The sequence below is a fragment of the Lathamus discolor genome, chromosome 2 (assembly GCF_037157495.1).
Source record: "Lathamus discolor isolate bLatDis1 chromosome 2, bLatDis1.hap1, whole genome shotgun sequence".
NCBI classification, from domain to species: domain Eukaryota; kingdom Metazoa; phylum Chordata; class Aves; order Psittaciformes; family Psittacidae; genus Lathamus; species Lathamus discolor.
This window is the reverse complement of record NC_088885.1, coordinates 700,404-726,528: the sequence shown is the minus strand read 5'-3', so window position 1 is coordinate 726,528 and position 26,125 is coordinate 700,404. Positions and strand designations below refer to the sequence as shown.

The 26,125-nt window shown below is 49.6% G+C and overlaps 1 protein-coding gene across 1 annotated transcript in view; it reads right to left on the bottom strand.

The window, feature by feature from the left end:
• The window catches only part of EEPD1 (endonuclease/exonuclease/phosphatase family domain containing 1), a 52,774-nt gene extending 36,762 nt beyond the window's left edge, over positions 1-16,012 (bottom strand). Inside the window, exon 1 of the mRNA XM_065665361.1 lies at positions 15,018-16,012. Coding sequence (XP_065521433.1) covers positions 15,018-15,871 — 854 coding nt within the window. The 5' untranslated portion in view covers positions 15,872-16,012. The remainder of the gene's footprint in view (positions 1-15,017) is intronic.
• Between the last annotated feature and the right edge of the window lie 10,113 nt (positions 16,013-26,125).

The following is a 26,125-nucleotide window of genomic DNA, read 5'->3' as shown; positions in this document are numbered from 1 at the left end:
ATTCATAACACCTCATGACACAACCACACAAGAAAACGCTAAGGGCAGCTTTCCCAGAAAAGCAGGGTAGAAGAAAGGAGCAGAAATGAGAATTTCAAAGTTTCCTTCTCCTCTTCAGGGGAAAGCACAAATAGCTCGGGCAAAAACTTCACTGTGAGGGCTGGAGCAAGATTTTATAGTCAGGATGGACAGAAAAATGAGGCTGAGCAATCACTACAGCAGCTCCTCAACAGAGATGCTCCCCCCTTCACTGCAAAGGCAGGGTCTGGATGGCAGGGTCCTCTCTTCCCATACCACACGCAGGCAGTTAGCAGTCAACGGCATCATTTCTGCCTATGCAAAGAAACCCGGTTTTCAGATACCAGTTGCTACTTTACAAAAGACAAATGACAACTCAGCTCTTTTCCAGCCCTCTCAGAAGCCGTTATCCGTGTGCATGCACAGGAAGAGCAGCGGCAGTTCTGCTCAGTCAGAAAGCACCCAAACAAATGCACGCTGCACTGACGCATAGGAAGAAGCCGGCAGCGGGGAGACAACCTCTTCTGATGCGTAAGCAGGGGTGATGCACGTGTGTGCAGGCACAAAGTATGCAAAGGAAGTTTGGTAACACCACGAGGTGAGCCAATACTTTGTTGGGATTAACCCCCCCCAGCAGGAACATTACGGATTAGTCAGCATCGCCACAAAACATCGCACCCCCCAGCTCCGTGCTGAAGAAAGCTCTTCACGTGGCAGGCAAACCACCCGACCCGCTAAACCAACGGAGCCGGGATGCTGAGCTTTCGCCTTCCTCTGTCCCCCACCCCCATCCCAAAGCACAATAGCGCTCTAAAACGCTCTTTGAAAAAGGGAAACGCCCACCGTGCTTACAGGATGCGAGGTGAAAGGGATGCGGGTTAGCGGGAGGACGCGCAGCAAGGCTCCTCCAACTGCCGTGCCCTGCAAGTCATACCAGGACATGCCCCACAGCTCCCAGCAGACAGCAGCGGGCCACGGGTATCATCGTGCAACCTTGCTCTGAAGCATCCTACCCCTCCCAGCTTAGCTTTCCATTCTCTGGGGCATGCAGCCTTATCCACAGGGCACAGCTCTGTGGGATGAATGCAAAAGGTGTGATGTTATGGATCACAGCAGTCTGCAACTGTGTGATAGTGCAGCCCTGAATTAATCCTGCTATTTTTTAGAGACTATCCTCACCATTTTTGAATGTTCAGAACAGGCAAGACTTGAACATTAGGGCCTGAACCTGAGAATGGTCTCTTACATCTATCCACCATTGATTTAGGGATCAGTGGCTGGTGCCATCTGTGTGCCATTGATCAAATGCTGGCTGGTGCTCATGGGTAAAGCTGCTTACAGGCTCTCACAATTAGAAGGAGCCACCCTGAAGAAAAACCAAGCCGTCAAACTGTGCCTGAGCTCCTCCAGCACGCCTCTGACCCCAGCTTTCATTCTACCCCAGCTTTCTCTTCCTCAGACTAACTCCTTCAGCATCCTAACACCCACCGCTAGTAATACCAGGAGAGCTAACAGCAGCACAGCCAGGTGCATCAGAAGATCTCAATTCAACCAGGCTCCTGATCTGCTACACCCAGGAAAAGGTGAAACAGCTGAGCTGGAAAAAAATGCCTTTTCTTCCTTTATTTGCTCTTTCTCTTCAGGCCTGCAAGCCTGAAGGGGTGCGCAAAGTCTTCTGGAGCAGCACCTTCGTGTGTCAGGTGGGTTGACCTCCAGGCTATCACCTTAAGAATGATGCAATCCAAACCTCCAAGCTCAAATCCCTGCACTGAAAGATGTCCTCGTAAAGACACTTGAATATATCTGTCTATTCATTACCTTGTTCTCTCTCTCTCCTTGTGCCTGGGTTTGGGAAGAAAAAAGGCTGGTTCAGTAGCAAGCACCCTCCTCCCTGTCCCATTAACCTGCTTTTATTTCCCCTGGCTACCTGCACACAAAAAGAAACTGTGAACCAGTACCAAAGCACCCCTGAGAGACTGCAAGCAGGGTCAAGAGGGAAGTATCATTTCCTCCTGCTGCAATCCCAGAGCCCCACCATGCTGAGTATCTGTGCTTCTTGATGGCAGGCCAGCAAGCAGATAAATGAAGCCCCACCATAAGCCAGCCCAGCTAGTCATAGCAGCCGTAGAGCTAGCCACAGAGCCAAGCACTCATACCACCATCACCCCATACAGCCGCCCTCCGCCTTGGCTCATCACTAATTCGGGGTTACCTTATTCCCATGAACCGCCGCTTGTGTTCCCACGTGGAAAGCCAACAAAGGAACATGCGAGCCTCCCGCATAACCATGCTCTGCAGGGAGGAGGTGGTTAGGAGGGAACAATGTCAGAGTGTCTTCAGTGAGCTGGAAGCAATCCCAGCTTCCAACGGCACAATGACACGCAGGAAGGAGTTTTGAAAGCTTCCCAGTCACAGAGTACCCCTGTGTGCCAGGCTCAGGGACGTCTGGACCCGAGAATAGCCTTTAAAGCATAAGGATGCAAGAGGACTGCAGAGCCCTGCACACAGACTGGCCCTGGCAAAGCTGGGAAGGGTGGCTCGAGCTTAGCTTTTATGTTTTTTCTTCTTGCTGGCACTGGATGCTGATTGTGCAGTCCAGCTCCTTAACCTTATTTAGGTCAGAAGCTTCAGCACAAAACAGTCTTAGAAATGCCAGTCTTTGGTGGGAATGAGAAGCCTGCTTGTCCAGACCCAGGGCTCTCCAAACGTTAGAGCTGAAGTGCAATCACATGCTAGAAAGGGATGACAGGAGGAGATGGCGTTTGATGTGCTGCACACAGTGGTGCAAAGTTATGTCTCGCACAGCTTTTGACATGATTCATGTGCCTGTAACAAGCTCCAAGGCAGATAAAGCGGCTCCTAATGAGCTACGTGCAGGGCATGAAACAGGATCGTGTGGATGCTCACAAAGATATTCCCCATTGCTTCACCCTGATGCCCTGCCAGCCACTGCAGTGCCATGCCTTCCTCCGCTCTGCCACTGACCTTCTCCAGCTTGAAGAGGTGACAGCCCCACAAAACTGGTGCCAATGTGGGCATCCCCAGGGAGCAAGAGCAAAAGCATTGCATGCTGAGCCCCAGTGACCATTTTACTGGGTTCTATATTGAACATAAAGCACAGAGGGCTCCAGTGATTCTTATCAATAGCGCTCATGCACTTAGAGGCCTACAAAGTCCAAGGAGCAGAAATGACAACCCTTTCACAGCATTGATCTCATACCAGTTCTTGGTTATTCCAAGGATCAAGTAATCATTGCTCCATGAAGAGCATTTCAGATTATTTGAAGAGGTGTGTCTCACACAGGTTTTGTCAGCTTGACTTGCTCCTGAAGTTGTGCCATAGGAGCAATCTATAAAAACAACCAAACCAATGATTTAATACCTATAGGCAGTAATACAGTACTAAAATATCAAGCTTTCCATTCATTGCACCCATAAACCAAAATGTCAGTATGGAAAATAGGACGCAAAACCAGGGAAACATGCACAGGTGTGTGACTGGATGCAGCATCCAGGAGGTGGAAACTAGGAATAAGCAAACTGCCCAAAATTTAACCAGCAACTCAATGGGAACAAACTTCTGGATTTGGCAGCATTTCCAGGAGCATCCCAGTTTGAGGAGCACACCTGGGAGGTGAAACTTGAATCAAGCACTAGGAATAATAAAAATGGAAGCAACAATCTCTGTGCTTTGGATGGCAGATTTAAGCTGCTGTATGACCTTCTTCTCTAATAAGATGAAATTGCCCCGCAGCAGATATACACACACAGTTTATGGATGGTTTGGGTTGGAAGGGAACTTAGGATCATCCAGTTCCAACCCCAGCCACGGGCAGGGACCCCTTCCACTGGAGCAGCTTGCTCCAAGCCCCTGTGTCCAACCTGGCCTTGAGCACTGCCAGGGATGGAGACAGGAATGACAGTATGGTCATCGTGCAAATCTCTGCTTCAGAAGAACTGGAGTTTTCAGAAGATGGTACTTTCATTGCTAGCTGAAAAAACCCTTACATACTAAGAGAGGACCCACACTTGGTGCTGATCTGGCTGTAGACTCCAAGCAATCCCCCAAAATATACCAATAAGTACTTGAAAAGCTGGGCCACGGCAAGTCTTGCATGGACAACTCGGCTCTTCTCCCACAGATACCAGGGTTTAGCAAATCAAGCTGTTCCCAGACCCCAAAGACAAGCACTGCTGCCGTAACAAGGCTGATATTCCTCGAGTACTTTCTATTTTTGAGAGAAATGCTGAACGACACACGGTGTTGAAGAGCTGCTAGACCAAAAGATTCTTCTCATATAAATTCATCAGTCTCTCCCCACAGAGCTGACGTCTCTAGACACTATCTTTAGGAAGACAAGATGCATATGGAAGAGGAATCATAAACTGTGGGTGCAGCAACCAACCGTGCAGCATAATCAGAGAGGCTCAACTGAAGATAGCAACAAGACTGTTGAGCACGTGTGCTGCCAAGCTCCTAACATACATACAAACTGCTTTTAAACAACTGCTCTAGCAAGTCAAAGGTAATCCCACGTCCAGCACACCATGACATTAACCAGGTGCTTTCCTGCAGAGATTTAAGCACCTCTGAGGAACAGAAATCAAAACCAGAAACGCTTTTTTCCTCTAAAGCAATGGTACAGGAGCCTCCTCTATTTACACGGATTTGTAACTCCCCTGACAAAAGGCAAGGCTGCAGCTTTTAAGCAGGTTTTGCCTGAAACTCGAGCTATCTTAAAAGGAACTGATTTTCAAACTGCCTGGCAAGAGGCTTCAGTGGACGAGAAGGAAATACTGCAGCACATCTTGGAACAAGAAGAGAGTGTTAGAACGATTTTGGGGAAAATATCATGGATGACCCAAGGGAACTGAAGCCCTCAGCCTTGTAGGTAGGAGATGATCCCGTTCAACCCTCACGGTGTGAAAGCAAAGGCTTAGTCAAGAAGCACTTGCAATAACTGAAGGTGTGGAAGACAGTTTAAAAGCCAAGGGACACCAGCGGAAAGGCTTTAGTTTCAGTAGGAGCGGAAAGAGGACAAGGAAGGGGATCACGTTCAGACCACAAGAGCAAGGTTCAGAGGTCAGGTCAATGATAGAGGCAGGTTTATGAGGCAGTTTCCTCTCAACCTGTGGACAATCAATGTACAGGAATCTGCCCAGCTCCTTACTTCCACTTTCTTTCTGCCAAATCCGAGTGCACGGCTGGGCAGTAGAGAGGGTCACCATCATCGCTGCACCCAGCTCCTCAAAAGCACTGCTGTACTGAGCGGACGGAGAAGCAAGTCAAACCACAAACAAGTCCAAGTAGTCTCAGTTTAAAACTGGAATGGGAAACACCACATGCTTAGAGGTGGCTTTTGCTTGTGCAGCACAACCTTCAGCTACCGGCAACACATCCACAGATTTCACTGCCAACAGCTCTGCATGGAAGTTGAACAAACACCAGCTAAACCCAGGAGCTGCTGATGGAGGACTGCTCAGTCCCTGAACCTTCATCTTGTCCTTTAAGCCGTAGTTCCCTTTTTGCACCAGAGAACTCAAGACACAATTGAAACAAGAAATCACGGTGGGGTTTTTGGTAACCAAAGGGTAATATTTAGCAAGAGACCCCTCTGAGGACGCTGGAAACCAACCCCTTCACCCTCACCCAGGCCACATGCTGTTCATTGCTCAATGCCACGTGTCCAGGCTGGCAGGCAGCGCAGAGGACAGCAGCCAGCAGTGCCGGTAGTGCCATCTCCATTGATTATGAAAGGGGAGCGTAAACACAGCGAGAGATATGGGAAGGAGCTGTACAAAGAACTAGCAGGAAGATATAGGCAGACAGATAGCCAAACATTGCATTGACAAAATCATGGGTAAACTTGGGCTGGTCAGTAGAAAGGCTGTAAACGGCAGTCAGGTACCACTGCAGCAGTTTCGTGCCAACAGCATTTATTTTAACACTTAATTCAGCAGTGGCTCTGATGTTTAGGACATGTTTGGGATCTCCTGCAGACACAGTGTACTTCCTCTCCCCCGAACTGCGATGCTGGTATGTGCCTCACCACCACCAGCCCCACACGCCGCAAGAGGGGAACAAGCCCATGACCTCCCTCAGGCGGTCTGCGTGTGGGACCCCATCATCTGCCTATGGTAGCTTAAGGAAAGCTACTGTCTTGTTTAAAACGCAGACTGGTTTAAACCAAGTCATATGGGTCCTTCCCAACTTAGACTGTGAATCCCCATCACAAAGGATACTCTTCCGTGCTTCTATATGCTTAGGAAGACAGAAAGAGAGGAGCAAGGTACTAGTTTCAAATGCTACAAGCAGGCTTGACAGCAAACCTATGGAACTGACCTTGCATGCAGAAAAGCAACAAACCTGCCTATTCTACAGCTTATTTTCCAGTCCCAAACTAGAGCTGCTTCTGCCACAGCACCCTGCAATTCAGGGGCACTGAGCTGGAGCCGCCCTTAGTCCTACTTGCTTAAATAAAGAAACCAGGCACGAGGTTTCTAAGTTAACATCCAGTGCGTACCCAGCAGCACACTGCTTCCAGTCTGGGAGGGAGCTGGCTAACCTTCACACCAGCCGAGCCTGGGTGAGGGAGGGAGGGCACTGACTGGAAATGACCCTGAGCGAGGCTGGACCAAGCCTCCAGCTTGCTGAAGGCAGAAGGCTAAGTCTGAAAGCAACAGCCTCTTGATGCTGCAGCCGGGAGAGGTTTGTGCTTTGCATCCCCCTTGTTAAGCAAAGGGCAGGGTGTTTTTGCAGGATGAGGGATTTAGGGCAGGAAGGCTGCCACCAAAACGCACGGGAAAAGCCTTGTTGAGCAGTTCAGTGACCCATTAAACCCTGTTCAGCTCTGAACGCCTCGGACAGCTGTTGTGGCTCAATTTGCAGAGGAGCTTGAGCACGTTACCCGGAACGCCTCTAAAACTAGGGCAGAAAATAGCCATGGAGGAGGAAAAGGACATTTTCTAGTTCCTCCTCCGTATCTGTAAGCCTAAGGCATGAGCCATAGGAACAGCTTTGCCCTGTGGGATGCTCCCCACAAAGGGCAGGATGACATTACTGTGTGCTCCCCCCACTCCGTGACAGACACAGAGACGGGACAGGCTGCATAGCCATGCGGCTCCCTTCCAGATAGCAGAGGGGCTCCAACCCGCTCTGCACAAGCTGGCTGCATTCATTCCACTGCAAACACAGCATTCCCAGCCATCCTTAGCATAAGTGACAATATAATCCCAAATGTATCTTTTCCATACGGATTATTCTAATTATATTTCCATGCACACTTCAGCTTCTGGAACATGCGCACGCGTTGTGCACAAGCAGGATAAGAGCATCTCCTACTCACCAGCCTCTCATAATTTTACCACAGGCACTGAAAATAACAGCTTGGCACTGATGCGAGGCTCCTGCATGCACAACCCCCCAGAAGCAGGGATAGAAAAGGAGGTCAGCAGCACTGATCCTCCCCGATGGTGCTACTTATTCCCTTCACTATTTATCTGCTGTTGATATGATGCCCACCCTACTCTCAGCACCTTATAGAGCATTCCAGAACTTGTAATGAACCAGAGACAAGGGAGGGGACCAGACTGAAGCCTCGTGGAGAGCACATCCACACCTCTAACACAGGAAAGGACTCCTTTAATAGGTCTCACCCTCCACTCAGCAAAGCCTTTGCACTTTTGTTCCAATAAATCAGCTATTATTCAAACAAAGCCAAGCTCCGAATATAATCAAGTAATAAATAAAATCTGGAAAAGCAGCAGCAATAGGGTTCCTATTTTTAAAGCACTGTTATTAATAATGTGCCACGGTTCTTGTCTCCATCACCGCACCATATAATAGTGCTGAGAAATTAGTGCAGCCTATTGTAATTATTTCAGTAAGGACACGGTGCCTCCATCTGCCAGCTTACACCCGCATCACCATGCAGAACAATGCCACTTCACAATAAGTTACAGGCACACTGTAATTTGCGTCCTATCAACTTTTCTCTGCTCATCCGGCCAAGCCTTGAAATCATTATTTGGGCAAGACTCCCAGAGAACTGCTAATTACAGCCTGAAGCAGCAGAGCCCTCCTAACAACGCAGCTGTAGGAAACACTGAAGCCCAACTCCATCCAGAAGGGCCCAGCCAAATCTACAAAACCAGATTCTCCTAAATGTCCCTGTTTAACACGGCTGCAGAGCTGTGCTCACAGTGGGCCAGGCCAGCACCTGGCTGCAGAGGCAGTGCTCTCCTCTAGTTAAGGACTGACCAAGTTTCTGCACGCACCTTTTCAAACACTTGGGAGTACTGAATTCCTCTGCTTATAGTCCCTTGGTCTGTTCTCCTGGTAAGAACAGCAGCAGCATCTTCTGCCTTTAAAAACCATCCTATTGCTCTTTTTAAAGCCAAAGCTAGAAACACAGCCTCCCTGCAGCTGTACCACGAGCCTTCAAAGTGCAGAATCCCAGATTAAAGGTTTCTGTGCATAAGCACTGGTCTGTCTTTCACAGCCATGTGGCACAAGCTTTTTGAAAAGTCTAGCAGGATGAGGTTATAGTTCTGTGGCCTGTGCCCAGGATTCAGGAGCAGGGAGAGCAGCATCACTCGCTGAGCCTCCAACTTATTACCATAAATCATGGATCAGTTTGGGTTGACGGGACCTTAAAGCTCCTCCAGCTCTCACAGGGAAGAGCTTCTGCCTAAGAGCTCAGCTCAGTCTCCCCTCGGGCAGGTTCAAGCCATTCCCCTTGGCCTGTCCCTAGAGGCCCCTGTCCAAAGCCCCTCTCCAGGTTTCTTGTAGCCCCTTTGGGCACTGGAGCTGCTCTAAGGTCTCCCTAAAAGCTTCTCTTCTCTTATCAACAAACCCATTTCATTTTTGCTACACGGAGTACAGCAAACCCTGCAGGATCAAGTAAACTCGCAGCCCTGGTTTACCAGAATACCTGCCATCTGCAACATGAATCCAGTGACATGATCATAAACGTCCAGAATAACCCAGCAGGCATGTATTGAAACTATGCAGCCACTACGTGCTGCCAGATATATCAAGTACACATTAGGAGAAAAAGAATAATACATGAACAAATGCTTTCCCCACTGATCTGTTCCATTTTAATCAGGCTTTATGGCACAAGTAACAGTGGCAGGGTACAATTATAGCTTTAAAATAAGGTTTATTTTATATGGATAAACTGGTCTTTAACTACAGCATTTTTCCAGCCACATTCTCAACTTTAAAGCAGATAGAAATGGCTTGCTGCATACAGCCTCTCAGATGTTCAAGGAGGACACCGAGGCAGCTGTTCAAAGTCAACAAGATGCCCAGATGTCCTTTTAAAGGAGAAAAGCCTGTCCTACATCCCTGCGCCATGTCTGAGGCAGCAAAGCTGCGGGAGCTGCAGCAAACCCACCAGATCCACAGTGATCAACAGAGACCAAGCAGGAACAGGCAGCTCGGTGCATCCATCCCTACAAGCTCCTGTGCAATGCATGGCTCCAGACTCCTCCTCCAGAAGGCTGGACACAGTGATGGGGTACAGCCTTCACGATCTTGCTGCACGTTCACCCACTGCTTTTGATCTCTTCTGCAAAAGACTTGAGCAAGGGACCCACCTCTTTCCTACTGGAGGAGCAGGCAATGCCCATATAGAAGGTCTCAGTGCTACATCCATAGAAAGCAGAGGTTTGGAAATGGAATACAATTCACTGAATTTAAGCCACTGACATCCCCCCAGCGGCAGTCCTAAAAGGGGCTGGGATCCCTACCCAAGGTGGGAGCAGTAGTGCAGAGGAGCCCTTACTCACCCCCACCCCCCCCCGGAGATGGTCATGCTTTTCAGCACTGAGCTCTGCAGCCTCCATGTGATTCAACAGACAAAGGAATGTGCCTAATCCTGAACAGGACTAAATCAGTGGAGTTTCATTTCACTGGAGAATGGTGTAACTCCGGGTCTGACCTCAGAATATCTTGCTGCTTGCCCCGCCAGACTGCATGCAGAAGGCAGCTTCAGTTTCCCCACTAGTCTACAGCAAGGAAAATATTGTTATCCTCATATAGGTGCAGCCAAAAAACAAATGCACAGAAAAACCAATCACAAAAGCCAACACCAAAACCTGCAAACACAACAGCTCTTCCATCACCCCATATTGTTTGCCCTTAGAGGTATTAGAATGTACAAATTAACAGTGGCTTTTCATACATCTGTATTTCTATTGCTCATAAAAACCCCTCTGTGGGGTGCACATAGAAGATCCCATCTACCATTCCTTTTTTCTCAAGTTTTCCCTGAAGTTGCAGGATTTCCTCCCTATTACATAAGGAGAAAAGGGTGTACTTGTTCTTTTGCCATTTAAGACTTATTAGCACGGTCAGGTTACTCCAGCCAGGCCCTCTTTCCTGATCTTTTCTTGCAGGGGAATTATTCTTGGCAAGGCTCCAGCCTAGTATTAACCCAATGGAGAAAAACCAAGCGGCTGTCTAAAGGAAGAGACATAAACCAGACACAGCTCGGGGCTTTGCCAGGCCACCGAGAGCTGCAGTGACAGAGCTGAAATAACAAGTACAAGCTGGTGCTGAGCCTCTGAAGGATACAAGTACAACCATCACTACTACTACTACTACTAGGATAAACTACTATGATGTCTGTTTTGGGGGAGGAAACGCAGCTACAAGCCAGCAGGCAGGGTACCACACAGCACACCTTCCCAAACAAAGCATCAAGCCCCACTAGTATATAATTGTCCCTTGGAATGACCCCACCTCTCGGTCCTGACTAAGAGACTGAAGAGAAAAACATCCCCACCAACCCATTATTTAATGTAAGGGAGCAAGGGGAAAGCAGTTCTCCTCCCTTTGGCATCTAGTGCAGGGACAAGATGTTTTTTTCCTCATATCTCAATAGAAAGAGCATGATTCAGGAGCTTGCCTTGGGTTTAGGTGTTGAGAGGATGTGCTTAGGGTGACTGCTCCCCTGGGACACCTACCTGGGGTAGGTAGGACAAGGAGAAAGAGCTTCCGACCATGGGGCACAGTGAGGGTTACCCAGGGACTGCCTGCCCACCCACTGCCCCCCAGGAGGCTATTCTGGGCTGAGGCTTACATCCCCTTTCCCAGCGGGAGCACCAGTTTGGGTGTCTGAGTTAACTGAGGTTAACTTCTTACCTGTAAACTCCTATGTAACCAAAGTGCAAACAGCTAACCAGTTACAAAGCTAGAGGAAGAAGAGGCGTTGGCATGTTCCCAAAGAGCTGGCATGGAGGCTTGCTGTCCAAGCAAGAAAATAAGCCAAGGAGAAAAGCCAAAACAAAACCCAGTCAATCACTGGAACAACCTTCCCAGGGATACAGGAAAGCCCCCAGCACTGGAACATTTCAAGACACAACTGGACGGGCTGCTAGATCATTTCATCCAGGCTCCCTTCCCTACAAAACGCATTAAGAGAATACACTTCCTGCCTTTCAGACCCTCGATCGATGTCATTTACTCAACTGCAAGGGTGCTTACAAGAAAAAGGCAATTATTATTAAGGGGTCTTCACAAAGTTACTGCTCAGTACTATAAGGCGTAACAAAAACCAGTTGGAAAAGCCCCACTGCAAACCATGCTGGGAAAGGTGCACAAGTGATCACTGCCCTTGGCTGCTAGCAAGCAATTAAGCTAGAGGGTGCACCTTTAGCACACTCTCCACTGATCCTTGACTAGAGGCAACACCTCCGCTGGGGCTGCTTTTCCTCCCCATTAAAACACTTTGACCTGAACTTGCTCTCCCCATTAACCATGCTACGCTGACCCTTGTTTTGCTGAGAAACTGTTGGTTTCCCCGTCCACCAAGAACAGGGAGGACACAAAGGTCAGCAGAGGGGATGACCTGCATACCCAGGCCAGCTCTGATCCCGTCAGCAAACCCCAGATTTGCCAAGCCACGCCTGCAAGAAACATTGCAGGTTCGGGCAAATTCACCCCACATTTGATACTTCAATTACACACTATCACGCTCGCCTCCACATTCATCTTGTTAATCTCTGCTAAAATTACCCTCTGGTCCTCTGAATGAAAACACCTCGTTCCTCCACTCCAGACACTGTGATAAACATAGAAACTTGTAATATGAGAAAGAGGGTGAGGACCTTGCTGTGATTTATTATTTCTGTACTGCAGCGATGAGTTTCAAACCAGCTGGGCAGTAGTAGCCATGCTGCTGATTTGGTACGTGTCCCCTTTACTGCTCTTCAGAAATGCAGTACTTCTGGGCTCAAGCGTGAACATTTTGGGCCGAATTTTTCCTTCCCCACTTCAGCAGATTACATGATCACATCTTCTTGCTTTTTGTTTTGAATGAAGGCAAGGCCGTCTTTTCCTGCACAACTGGTCCCTCAGCGCAGAGGCTATGCAGGGCTGGAAGACAGGAGGACCTTCATCTTCTAACTTCACCTGTGAATAAGCAGTAATCTTCCCCATTGTCAATGCCTGAAAGAACAAGGGGTCTCAAAGCTATGTGCTGCAAACTAGTCATGAGAAAAAACACCACCAGACAACAAAGCACACCCAAACCAGCCTTTCAACCAGCATGAAAGTCCCCGAGATCGCCAATTAAGATTCTTTTCTGCTCTTTACACTGTTTCAATAGAGTCTTCTCTTGCTGTGCTTTATTCCCAGACTTCAAAAGCTAAGCGAGGAAAGTCCTCCAATAACAGTACTGCAACAAGGCACTAGTCCAGCTCCTGTGACTACCCTAGACTATAAGGGACCTGCATGCAGGAGCATGCTTGCATACATGAAGGCATCTGTGCACCAAGTGCATCAGCGAGCAAGTGCCCAGCAGCATAGCTCATTAGAGCACCTGCTTTCTGCTGGACCAAATATCCTTTAGATCCGTCTGGAAACAGCTTGGGTCCTAGCTGGAGACTTCAGCAACCCCACGTGGGACATCCACTGACCACACAATGCGCCTTCAAAACACACCACATGAGTCTGACATGGCAGAAGTGCTGGGGAGCCCCATGCAGCAGCATGCTCTGGCTTGCAGAAACAAATGATTAATGTCCCCAGCTGATTATCAACTGAAGTTCATTTACCTGGGCAAAGATTAGTTTGCAAGGCATTTTATCAGTTCCCATGGTACACAGCCACAGCTGGGAGGGAGACCATGGATTAAACACACAGAAAGAAGGCAGGTTCTGACCTCAGCTGGGGCTATTTTACAGCTGCAAAGCTCCACTGACCTCAGCAATGCCAGCACAAGCAAGAGGAAATTCCTCCCCAAGGTGCTGAGTAGGACTTTTCCCAACTTACACTTTTTTCCTGCACTGTGTTGACTTTTTGCTGTTTTCACATCTATTTCCCAGCAAGGTTCTGCAGGCTCGCCTGCAGAACATGCACAATGTGGATGCACATTGCTCCAGCATCTCACATTGTCACAAACAGGATTAAGTACAGACAGCAATTGCATCACATTCTCCCTGGGTGACGGATGGCACATCTACATGTACTACAACAGAACAAAACCCCGTGCTTGCATCAGGCTCCTTTTAAACTTTAAGGTATCAAGAGATCTTTCACACCACCTCATGCAACCAAGTACATGTTTGCTAAGCTGGATGGAAACAAAGTACCATGCATTTAAGAGCAGAACTAAGATGCCAAAGTGACAGACAGCACCTTACTGGATGAGGTCCTTAAAAAAAATACAAAACACAAAACCAACAAAAAACCATTATATATATATATTTACATAAATATGTATGTATACATACTGTCACTGTCTTTCTCACATGCCTGACCCCTGCAACCACACCAAGAGCCGTTATTCAGCGTATGACTAGAAAAAGACAAAGCCCTCAGCACTACCAGAGCTCAACAGCACTTCCCCTCCCCACAATATCCCTTTTGCAGTAGCCCAAGACTCCCCTGCCCCCATTCATTTCCAGCTGGAAGCTTGAACAGCAGCCAGAGAGACAAGTTAAGTTTCCCAATACTAAATGCTGATCAGCTGGGACGGATTTCACACATGGAAAGGAAAGGGCAGGAGTTGTTTCAAAACCCTTATTGCATCCTTACATTTGTGTTTCAAGCAGAAAGTTTAGCAAGAGAGACACCCCCAGCACTGCTGCCCATTACCTTACCAAAGCAAGCAAATAAAGAGATAAATTACAGCTCTCAGCCTCTAACACCAGAAGTACCATCCCACTCAACACACCACAAACAGACCTGGCCCCGTGCCCCCCAGCTCAATTGAATCAGGCATAGGGCCAGCACAACCCCGTGTCTCGCATCCCCAGGGGTGAGTGGCCCCTGCAGCTCAGCAGATGCCCCATGACCACACATTAATAAGCCGTGTCACCCTTGCGGGATGAGCCATGGCATTCCACGCTTGTTACACAGCCCAAACCATCCTGACAGTGCTCCAAAGCCCTTTCTGATTTGAGGAGCTGATGCGAGGAGGAACGGACTACAGCCCTAACGCTGACGTTGAGGAGGTCACCACCCAAACGAGACATTCTGGAGAAAGGGCACCGGCAGGTCTCAGCCGGGCAGCTCTGGCAGAGGCGGGTGTAGCGCTGCATCCCGCCTCCCACGGCAGCGGTAAGATGCTCGGGGAAACACCGTATGAAACAGGGCACAGACAGCGCAGCCCTTCCTCTGCTGCTCCTCCCCAGCTTCTGGCAGGAAACACAGTCCTCTACTACTTGTTCAAATGGCTCTTAACGGAGAAACAATCCCATTAACAGGCCCAATGTGGCTGACCATAGCAGCTCAGTCTTCCCCACACAGATGTGTGTACACATCAACCTCCTGAGGAGGTGCACCACCACCTTTCAAGGAGCGCAGAGGCTTTATCAAGGGTCATTCCAGCATTAGACTCAACCAGGGTTCGATGCAAGAAATGGGAAACATTTGGCAACCCTGGGAAGGGGCAGTCCCACTAGGATGACAACAGGATTCTAAAGTGCCCAAACCCCAAAGGCATTAACCTCTAATCCTGCACCTACAGGTCGGTGCTGCCTCTTACCTGTTCTCCAGCAGCGTCATGCACACCACCTCCCGCACACCTGGGTTGTTGGCTTTCTCGACGGAGCAGCTTTGCAGGTTCCAGGTAGCCACCCTCAGGACGGGTCTGCCGTCCCTCACCCCCCCAAACATCTCCACAGAGGGGCGAGTGGATATGATCTGGGTCGGACCCCCAGGAGGGAAGTCCAGGTCCTCGCTCTGGAGGCTCAGAGAGGTGGGGCTGGGGTGAGGCTTGGCGGTGAAGTTGAGGCCACCGTTGGTGTTCGTCGAAGGGGGCCGGGAACGCTCCGCAAAAATCTGATGCCTGATTTTGTCCAGGAAGGAGGAATTGATGCAGTCCATCCTCACCAGGTCCTCGATGCTTTTGAAGGGGCCGTGCTCTTTACGGTAGTCCACGATGCTGTTGGCGATCTTCTCGGTGATGCCGCGGATGCTCATGAGCTGCGCCGGGGTGGCCGTGTTAATGTTGATCTTGGTGGCGGAGAGGTGATGCTCAGCAGGCAGGTCCTTGCGCAGGGAGCTGGGCGAGTGCTGCACGGAGCTGCCCTTGCTGCTCACGCAGATCTCAAACTTCACCTGCTCCAGCTTGGCAGCCCCGACCCCGCTCACCAGCGCCAGGTCCTCCACTTTCTTGAAGCCGCCGATGTACTCCCGGTACTCCACGATGTTCTGGGCCACCACGCGGGTGACGCCGGGCAGGGTCATGAGCTCCTCCTCGGTGGCCGTGTTGATGTTGAGCCGCTCCTGGTTCACCAGGATGTTGCTGAAGTTGCACGCCGCGCTGAACTTGCGGCTGTGGCACAGGTCGGCCGGGTCGCGGGGGATGGCGCGGTGGCAGCCCAGGCTCCCCCCCATCTCACCGACCGGCGGGCGCGGGGCGCTGCCCGCCCGGCGCTCATGGGCCCCCGGGAGGCCGGCGGCGGCTGCGGGCAGGCACGAACCGACTCTGTCAGGCGGACCCCGCGCCCTTCCCCTTCCTTTCCCCCCTTCCTCCTCCTCCTCCTCCAGCCGCCGGCGCACAGCGGCCGCGCTGCCCCGCGGCACTCGCTTGTAGCTCGGCGGGAGCCCCCGCCCCTCGGCCCGGCGAGGCGGGGCCGGGCGCAGCCGCCAACCCCCGCCCCGGGGCGTCACCGCCGCCGCCCGGCCCGGCCCCGGCGCTGGCTCCGTCCCGGCGGGGAGCGGGGCCCGGCACAGAAGGGGGGGGGGCATCCCGCCCGTCGCGTCACAGCACCCGAAAGGACCACGGGGCCCGCCCGGAGCAGGCGTCCCTGCGTCCTCCCGGGGGTGCTCAGGCGCTCTCTGCGGCATTCCCATCCCTGGAGCTCCTTGGGGTCGCCTCTCCGCAGCTGGCGCGGCACCGCTGCGTTTCCAAACCGCATGAAAGCCTCATCAGTCACCTTCAGTGGCTTTTTTGTTTTGCTGTGGCCGGCACTGCACTCTCCTACAGCCGGGTTCCTTTTTCCCCCCATCTGAAGCAATCACGAGAGTGCTCTGCGAAGTGAATGATCACACAGTCCCAGCCTGGTTTGGGTTGGAAGGGACCTTAGAGCTCCTCCAGCCCCAACCCCTGCCACGGGCAGGGACCCCTTCCACTGGAGCAGCTTGCTCCAAGCCCCTGTGTCCAGCCTGGCCTTGAGCACTGCCAGGGATGGGGCAGCCACAGCTTCTCTGGGCACCCTGTGCCAGCGCCTCAGCACCCTCACAGGGAAGAGCTTCTGCCTAAGAGCTCAGCTCAGTCTCCCCTCGGGCAGGTTCAAGCCATTCCCCTTGGCCTGTCCCTACAGGCCCTTGTCCCAAGCCCCTCTCCAGGTTTCCTGCAGCCCCTTCAGGCACTGGAGCTGCTCTCAGGTCTCCCCTTCAGGAGCCTTCTCTTCTCCAGGCTGCCCCAGCCCAGCTCTCTCAGCCTGGCTCCAGAGCAGAGCTGCTCCAGCCCTCGCAGCAGCTCCGTGGCCTCCTCTGCCCTTGCTCCAACAGCTCCAGGTCCCTCTGGTGCTGCTGCCCCAGAGCTGGATCAGGGCTGCAGGGGGGGTCTCACCAGAGCAGAGCAGAGGGGAAGAATCCCCTCCCTTGGCCTGCTGCTCACACTGTAGGGGTGCAGCCCAGGACAAGGGTGGTTTCTGGGCACAAGCACTCATTGATGGGTCATGGGAAGCTTCTCATCAACCAACATGGCCAAGTCCATCTCTTCAGGGATGCTTTTGAACATATTAGGTCTGCGCACTAGGTCTGTCTCAGCCCATGTCCCTGATGTACTGCATGCCTCACCTTTCCCCGAAACAGCATTCTGCACTGAAATCCTGGTTGAGCATCACCCTTGTGCCTCAGCTGGCTTGACCATAGTTCATTGATGGCCTGAGAGCTGCAGCTGCCCAGCACAGCCAGTGTAGGTAAAGCCACTGAAGTATTTACCCAGCTTCTACTGCACCAAGCCCCATGCTGTGCTTCCTGCAGTGCTATCTGTAGCCAAATTAGCTCATTTGAAAGGAGCTTGACTGTGCCCACACAAGAGTGACTGCAATGTCAATGAATACAAAATATAATTGGGGTGTGTAATTGAAAGGATGGGGAAGGAAAACCTAAAGAAACCAAAGGAAAGAGCAGTATATGCCTGCAGTGCCGGCTACTCACTCTGATGCTGGCACTCTATATAGATTTCTTTTAGCTGGACAGAGTATGATGCATGTATCTTTTCAATACCAAGACTGTTGGTTGGCCCTGTAATGGAAATTAAACAGTTTGCAATAGCAATTTATGCATGGCAAGTTAATGGAAGTTATTTGGGTTCACCTAGAAGAAAAGGTTGAACTTGTGCAGGTTCTTGGGGAAGGAGGACGTGATGCACATGAGGGTGTGCAGGGAGCTTTCAGGCTGCCCAGGGTGCTGCTGCTTTAACATTTGCACTGGCTGTTCTGCTGAGGATCATGCATTTCTCTCCTGTTTGCCTGAGCAACAGAGTTAGCAAATTACCATTACGGGAATGGGCACTGGCTGCATTAGGGCACTGGCTCTCTGCTGACTGTTGGAGCGGAGAAAGTGCTCGCTTAGGTGATTAAAAGCTTCCACATCTACTGGAAAGTGCTTGTGCACTGCGATAACAGCAGCCAATGCAGCAAAAGTCCTGCTGGGCCTAATCCTGCTGGGATGAAACCAGCACAGAACTGCAAACAATTAACCACTGAAACAATGACTCTTTGCAAGGCAATATTATTATGACAATAGCTCCACAAGCTGTTATCTCAATGGAGAGCATACTCTTCTGCTTTCTACAGCAGGTTCTTTCAAATTGGTCCAGTCTCATTAAAGAAGTTGCAAAGCTGAAAAGCATCAAAAGCCATCTGAGGCATCACCTATGTTGCAGGCAGCACTGGGTTATCTGAGTTTCAGAGAGGAGGCAGGAGCATCTCCAGAAAGAAAATAACAGATGTCCTGCTCATCCAGCACTTCCTATTGTCAGCAAATACTCTCTATTTTTCAGTCTGCAGCACCAAGATAACTGGTGCAGCTGAGCAAATGGAGCTTGGAGGGATTCAATGAATGTCCCATCCTCTAATCCGGAGTATGACCTGTGATACTGTAATGTGCACCTCACCTGTAATGTGAGCTGCAGGGGGGAGAAAAGGAGTTATCACTCCATTAGCCCCTTGCCCTGACTTTTTGCCAGCATTACCCAAATGACAGTTACAGGGAGCTGGCTGAGCTCTGAGTCAACTTTTGGCACACCTGGGTGTTTTGAGAAAGTCCCAAAAGATGGAATCAAGGTACAGGACTAGTTCTATTTGAAAGAAAAAACAGTCAACTTGACACCAGTGTTAGGCAATGCGTTAACATGAGGAAGCTAAAAACAGGGTGCAGACAGTAAATGATTAAGAAAACAATGGTGAAATTATTGACAGCCAGAGTAGGCCACAGAGAACACATCTTGCGAAACCCAGGTAGGGACTAGATTTTATCTTCGAGCCAATCCCAAGCTCAGTGCATTTAAACATAGTTGAGAAGTGATTGATGGTGGTCTGCTGGTGCTCACTGGCTGGCAGGCAGCTCGGTACCTAACGTGGGAAGTGGCCAGGAATCTGGCTGAGCACTTTGCACCCTGTCCCCTCAAGCAGGCAGTGAAACAGGTTCCTGGACAGCAGAGTGGCACCAGAACAAGCGGGTGGCCATGTGAGAAGTGCAGGGGTAGGGTCGTGTCATCTGCTTGCCAGTTCTGGAGGTCTCAAGGTCCTCTTCCCTGCAGGAATTGTTCAAAGAGGAGAGATCAAAACTAAACTGTTCTCTGTTGGAAGGAGGTTCTGCAGCTCTTAAAGACTTTAACTGTAATGTTTAAGAAAGGTAGAAGCTCTTCCCTGTGAGGGTGCTGAGGCGCTGGCACAGGGTGCCCAGAGAAGCTGTGGCTGCCCCATCCCTGGCAGTGCTCAAGGCCAGGTTGGACACAGGGGCTTGGAGCAAGCTGCTCCAGTGGAAGGGGTCCCTGCCCGTGGCAGGGGTTGGGGCTGGAGGAGCCTTGAGGTCCCTTCCAACACAAACTTTTCTGTGATTCTATGATACGGAATTGCTTGAACCCCTAACTATGGAGTGGGTGCAGATATTGCTGAGCAATGCCTTTTGGCTTCATTTGTGCAAAGAATCAGCCTACAGGCAACTACATTTTAAAGGCTTTAACTTCTGGGCGTTTTAAGATGGTTGTAAAAAAATTGTATTAATCTTTTTTCACATTTTTCCCAAAATACACCGTCTACATTGCAGAGACTCTGAACAAATAAACTCTGTTTCATGATGAGGGCTAGAAGGAGCCAGGAGATGTTGCTCAACAGAATACCACAGAATTTGCCTTCAGTCTTCAGGCAGCAACTGCAATCCCTACCAACCCTCCCTGTGACAGCAGTGCCTTCTCCAGCTCTCACTTACACGGTGTTAGGGAGCGGGGGGCTTGGCACTGAGGAGCAGTCACGCTCCCTGGGACTACGTTTTCAGACCTTCTGCACTGGGCCCTTAACAGGCAAGGGCTCAAAAAGGCAGCTCATTAACTGGAGTGCCTGTATCTTTAGTTAAAGTGCTATTAAAATAATTGTTTTCCTTCTGAGAGGACGTCTTCAGTAACACTTGTAACAGATGCCAGAGGCAGAAGACAGGCAGTGTATTTATGAAGACAAGTAATAACAAGTAGGAGTTAGCAATTTCATGAGCAGCGGGACTTAAGTCTGATTTCTGGTGGCTCTTTCCTCTGTTGACTTGCTGATGTATAGTAATAACTCTGAGTATCCATTAGTCTCTCAGTGGGGTCACTAACTTGGATGACTCTGCTCTACGTGGCCATCAGTTTTTGTGCTACTCATAGGAACTCTGTACTTTTGAGACATTTAACCTCCATCAAATGTGCTTGAAATTAGCCCACGTGCTAATTAAATCCCTGTGGAGGGGATGACGAGCGGAATAGCAGAGCACACAATCACACAAGTTTTGTCTTAGGAAGCCAGTGTCTATGCTGAGAGCTCTTGCTCCTGTAAGGCGTTTTACATGGCTGCCAAACTTATTGCAAGCAGATTAAGTGATGTCACTGGTGCTGGGTTGCCAAGTTACAAGTGTCACGTCCTACAGAGAAATACAGTCAGAAGGGTGAGCAGAAGTGGCTCATCCTTATACCTGGATCAGGGCTTCATTTGGGTTGGTGTTAGCTCTGCAACCCAGAGCTCTCCCTCCCACAGGAGATCCCAACCGCTGGTGCACCGTTCTGTCTTGTCAGCACGTGGTGGGATGGCTCATCCTGGAGAGAAATGAGAGGAACCCTTGCTGGAGAAGATGTTCTCCAGTAGAGCTTGGGATGTGGTTTCCAGTTTCTTCATGTATTCAGATATCCCTTGAGGCACAGGGAAGGAAAGGAAGTAAGAAATCTAGTCCTTCCTTCACTCCAGGCAGAGTCACGGTGGTGACTTCTCCTAAACTTCCCAGATGAGAAGCATGGGATACAGTGGACCCATGTCACAACTAACGTTTTCTTTGAGGCCTAGTCTGGCAAGCCTTTAGTGAATATACCTACAAATCACTCCCTTGTGTATTTGGAGGGGGGAGTGTCAGAATCTGTGACTTGTGAGCTAGGGGGCTAAGCTCTCACCCGGGGCAAGTTTCTGTGGTTCCATCCAGAAGCAAGCATCAAGTTGATTTTAGGTATCAAATGATTTTAGGCACCAAATGATTTTAGGCACCTCAAGAACCAAGCAAGAGGAGAGGGAAGATCAGTCAGCATGCAGAACGGGACATGCAGTATGTCGTCCAGCACTTCACACAGTGCCGTGGTTATCAACAGGAGCACAGCCAGCCTCTCAAACGTCACCTCTCATGTAGACCTCTTACCCTTCAAGTGTCTTTAAGTGATGCCTCTGGGTGGCAAATAGGGATTTAAGATGCCAGTAAATCAGCTTGCGAATTTATAGTGAGCTATGGGCTTCGCAGGGAACGAGCTTCATTCCTAAACATGTGCATTTCAAAAGCAGCATTACTTGTTGATTTTAGTCCCAGAAATTGTGATAAATATTAAGGCCAAGCTCCTCATCATCAGTTAACTTAGGCAGAGTGGCTCTGCAGTTAGCGTAGCAGCCAATGCAATTCTGCCAGACTTATGTGTTACTTAGAACTTCTGCTATGCGGGGGTTTTGCGTTTGGGTATGTTTCTGGTACAAAACCTAAGAGCTCAGACTCTACTTCTCATTCACACAAAAAGTCTTGCTTCAGAACCTGAAATCATTCAGGGAGACAAAAGCTGGGCTCTAAGTCCTCCTCATTTCCCCAGATGTGAGGAGAGGTCAGTCAGGTCTCTGTGTTATTTATTTGTGCCAAGAATCATTTGTTTCCTATCTTAGCATCTTCACGTGTAAACTCCTATTTGTTAGGAAGGAAATCAACTGCAGAGCCAAGTTTTCCCTGAGCCCCAAACTCTCAGAGGAGATCTGCAGAGAGCAGAGCTGCAGTATAAAGCAGAGCTGTGCTGACGATCAGGTCACCGGTTTATGAAACAGTAAAGGCTTTGTTTCAGATCTCACACAAAACGCAGCATCTTGCGCAAACGAGCATCTCTGCACCGGTCCCTTGGGAAAGTCTGTCTCTCACATTGCCAGCCCCGCACCAACAATCAGCACAGTTGCATTGCCTCATCCACTCCCGGCAGACTTTGAACCTCTCTGAGGAACCTCCCTGGCAAGCGACACCTGGCTGCCTGATTATTACAGCATCTTCTGGGAAGCTTTGATTCAATTCCCATAAAGACGGGATGCCCAGAATGATTCCAGGGGTGCTTTTCCCATTTACATGGGCAGACAGACCTGCGCTGTCGATGGATTTGATTCATGTGTTTCTCCACCTGAAAGCCAGGTGTTTTCAAATGAAAGCACAAAGGAGGTAGGAAAGCAGGACAGAAAAGAGGCCTTCCTCTAGAATCAGGTCCTGCAGGATGGCTGCTGGGAGGAGGCAGGTGAGCTCAGGCCAGCAGTGTCTGGGGGAATGGGCAGCAGAGCATCTGAGCAATACTGGGCCAGTGGAGGACAAGCCAGTCTCTATGCACCTGGAGGTGAGCAGCACTAGCTATGGAAGCCCCAAAATGAAGGACCCATTAAGCTTAGCTTTGGTCCCTGGAAAGACCCTGGCATAAGTAAGGATTTGAAGTTTTGGAAGGAAACTAGGTGTTCAACAAACCCACCAGCATGGCTTCACCAAACTCATTTTGCTCTTTGATGGGGCAACTGACTTGAGGGATAGGACAGAAACAGCCCAGTAATGACAGAGAGGGTGGAAGAGAGTATACTTACAAAGCTGTGGGCGGCACTGAGCTTGCAAGGACTTGGGCAGATGGGATCAAAAATCAGGAGTCTTCACAGATCAAAAGGATGCTCCAAAACTGACAATGAGTTTTTGTAGAGACCTAGGGAGCAGAAATCCACGGCATCCGTACAAACTGAGGACTAACTGAGGCACAGATGGAGCAGGAAATGCTCCATGACATAAAGCGGAATCATCAGGATGGCCCATTAGGTAGAGACCAAAGGCTGTTTCTAGCTGATCTCATGCATGCTACCATGATTAGGAAGATAGCTATGCAGTGATGCAGTTGCTGTCAAGAACATGATGCTTAGAGCCACCATACCAAAGTACTGACGAATTACTGCCAGATGTTGTATGAGTTGCACAAACCAAACAGTTCCCCCAGACCAAAATCCACAGCCCTGGAGCTCTTACTGTTTTAAGCCTAGATCCTAGTCCTGTATGCCGAGTAATTTATATGCTGATAAACTGGAGTCACAGGTACTGTTGGAAAGGAATAAAGCTTGCACAGCCTGGGGTGAGGAATTTGCTGCCTAAATAAGGGTTTAAATTACGTGAGATGTCAGCGTTCTTTTTGCTGTATGTATGGCTGAGGTCACGTCCACAGCTCCAAACCTTGTTCTAGGCAAGTATCATCTGCTTTGGAGATGCTTTTCCAAAGCTTGAAGAATTGCTGTCACCGTCCTACACGAGCTTTTGTGTTCTGTCAGCAGCACGAGGTCCCCACGCTCTGCAGGACGTTCATTCCTTATCCACCTGATGTATTTGTTAGCATGACTCAACATGAAAACAACACAGCCGCTGGCTGGCTGCAGTTTCAATGCCAGCATTGCTCTGAATACTGTGGGACTTCTCTTTTTCCTGTGATGGATTTTCTGACTTTGCTGTCGTTTCAGGAATGGCTCCCAGCGCCTCCTCCTTCAAAACCAACCTCACTGCCCATCCGAAAATCAGGTTTTAATCCTTCTCCCAGGTGTCTCAAAGCATGCAGTTGATTAGCCATGATTCTACACCGCAGATTGCCATGTCACACACACACACACCCTTGCCACCCGGTACACGAGCCACATTCTCCCTGTGTTAGTCATGGAGGATGTCTGCCTTTAACCTACCCAGTGGCATACAATTATGGGACACACACACGGAGCGCTCCTCCCATGACTCAGGAGACATTCTTGTCTCCTGGCACTACAGGGTGCCGGGCATCCCTATCCTGCCACCTACCAAGTGACATCAGGGGATGCTGGTATCTCACCAGCATGACCCCTAAGATGGGACAGAAGGAAGGCAGGACATTCATCATGGACTATAAGCTCAGATAAATGGTTGGATGAATGACTCGTTTAAGCTGACTAAGGCCCCATCCCAAAGGTGCCAGTTGCTGAATCTGACTGTTCCTCATTCACACACACAGAAGCAAGCAGTATACATAACATACTGCCACCCCAAACTGGACATGAACTTAATACAGGGCTGACCGCATGGTGACTATTGTGCCTTGGGCTTCAGGGTGCCAGGTGCCTCTTTTGGATATGCTCATGCCCTTGGCCTGCGTGACATGCAGCACTCCTGGGTAAGGCTGTCAAGCGGCCGACAGTTTAGCTCTCAGACCGTTAGATTTGCCAGGTATCAATTACTCAGACCAAGCAAGCAGTTGCTACGAGGTGCACTATCACCTTCATGCTGCACAGGTGGGAAAGCTGAAGGCCAGGCTGTACAAGGCTTCTAGCAACCTGCTCTAATGGGAAGTGTCCCTGTCCGTGTCAGGAGCTTGGAACTGGTTGAGCTTTAAGGTCCCTTTCAACCCAAACCAGTCTGGGATTCTGTGATTTTCAGCAAACCAAAGCATTGCTCATACTGTCCATTTTTCCCCCTGAAGCTTTTTCCATTGAATTTCAATGCTTGCAGACATTACTTCTAACAGCGCAGAACAGTAGGGTTTTAGAAAGGCAGGTCAAAAGAGAACCCAGAATGGTCTCCATTTGTTTTAAGAGAACTTCAGTAGAGTCATTGCCTATCATATCAATACGGGTTTGCAGATTTCTAATGGCTGCTGGCCCAGTTCTGCCAGGTCTTTGGACTGGAGCCTCCCCCTGCGTGCTGTGCATGAGGACTGCCATCTGCACTGCTCTCTTTGAATCCAGCTTTCTCCAGCATGATTATGACTAGCTGGAGAGTAGGGGATTGCCCAGCATGAGGAAGGGGATCAGCATGTGGCCTTCACAGGGAGTGTTTGAGATAGGCTGCAATCATGCCAATAGCTGGGGACGCTGAATTGCCTTCACATCAATCCATCTTGATACCATCTGGTTCTGAAAGGGCTAACTCTACCCAAGAGAAACACCTGAGGGTTCTCACCGTCTCTGAGGTAGGTTGAAAAGAAATGGGGAAGGAGTTTTGCTCCATCTGTATTCTTTTGACCTCCCTGCTTCTAGATAAGGTGATGCAAATCTGCAGATTCCCTTTGGATTTAAGCACAGTGGTGACTGTATCACAAGAACAGATCACAGAAGAAACACTGTGAGAGAAGAAACCCCTCAAATCAGGGAATGCGGTGTATTTTCTCCTGCATTAAGCTCTGAATTCCCTTTGGTTTTGCTGGGCAGAGGCTCAGGCAGGTGTAATGTGGGATGCACTGTCCAGCAGAAACATCCCACCAATTTGCTGCAGGATCACAAGCCCAAGTCAATACTCAAAGGCAAGCTCTCTGAGGTGCTTGCAAGTCCCTCAGCAGTGGCAGGGGCATGCTTCCCCCTCGATTTCAGGAGGGGTTAGAGATTCCCAGGAGATCAGGGCAGGCATGGAACATGGAAACAAAAAGGCAAGACAAGAACTGGTGTTACCTTAAATCAAGTGGAGAAAAAAACCCCAACCAACCAACAATAGAAGTCAACACCAGCTCATATAAAGTCTAAAAGAAGCCTCTTTCCCATGCTCCAGGAAATTCTCAGTGCGTTCTCTAACTCCCATTTTTAAATCAAAACATTCAAATAGATCCTATCAGGTAGTTTCACGTTCCAGAACTGGAACATTCCGTAGAAAGTCAATCATAGTCTTGATTTTAAGTATTGAATTAAGCTTTAGAAAGAAAATCTTAGAAAAAATGGAATAACCCAGCATCATTTCCTTGATTAGAAAAGGCCCTTTTGCTGAGCTCTGGACATCTCTGATGTCAAACAATTGTTCCAAGCTCACTGTTGAAAACAAAACTAAACAACCACAACTTTTTAAGGATCTGTTTTCCAGACAGGCTTGAAAAGCCTGTAATATCTGGCTGATCTACGTTGTTAAAGGAACCAG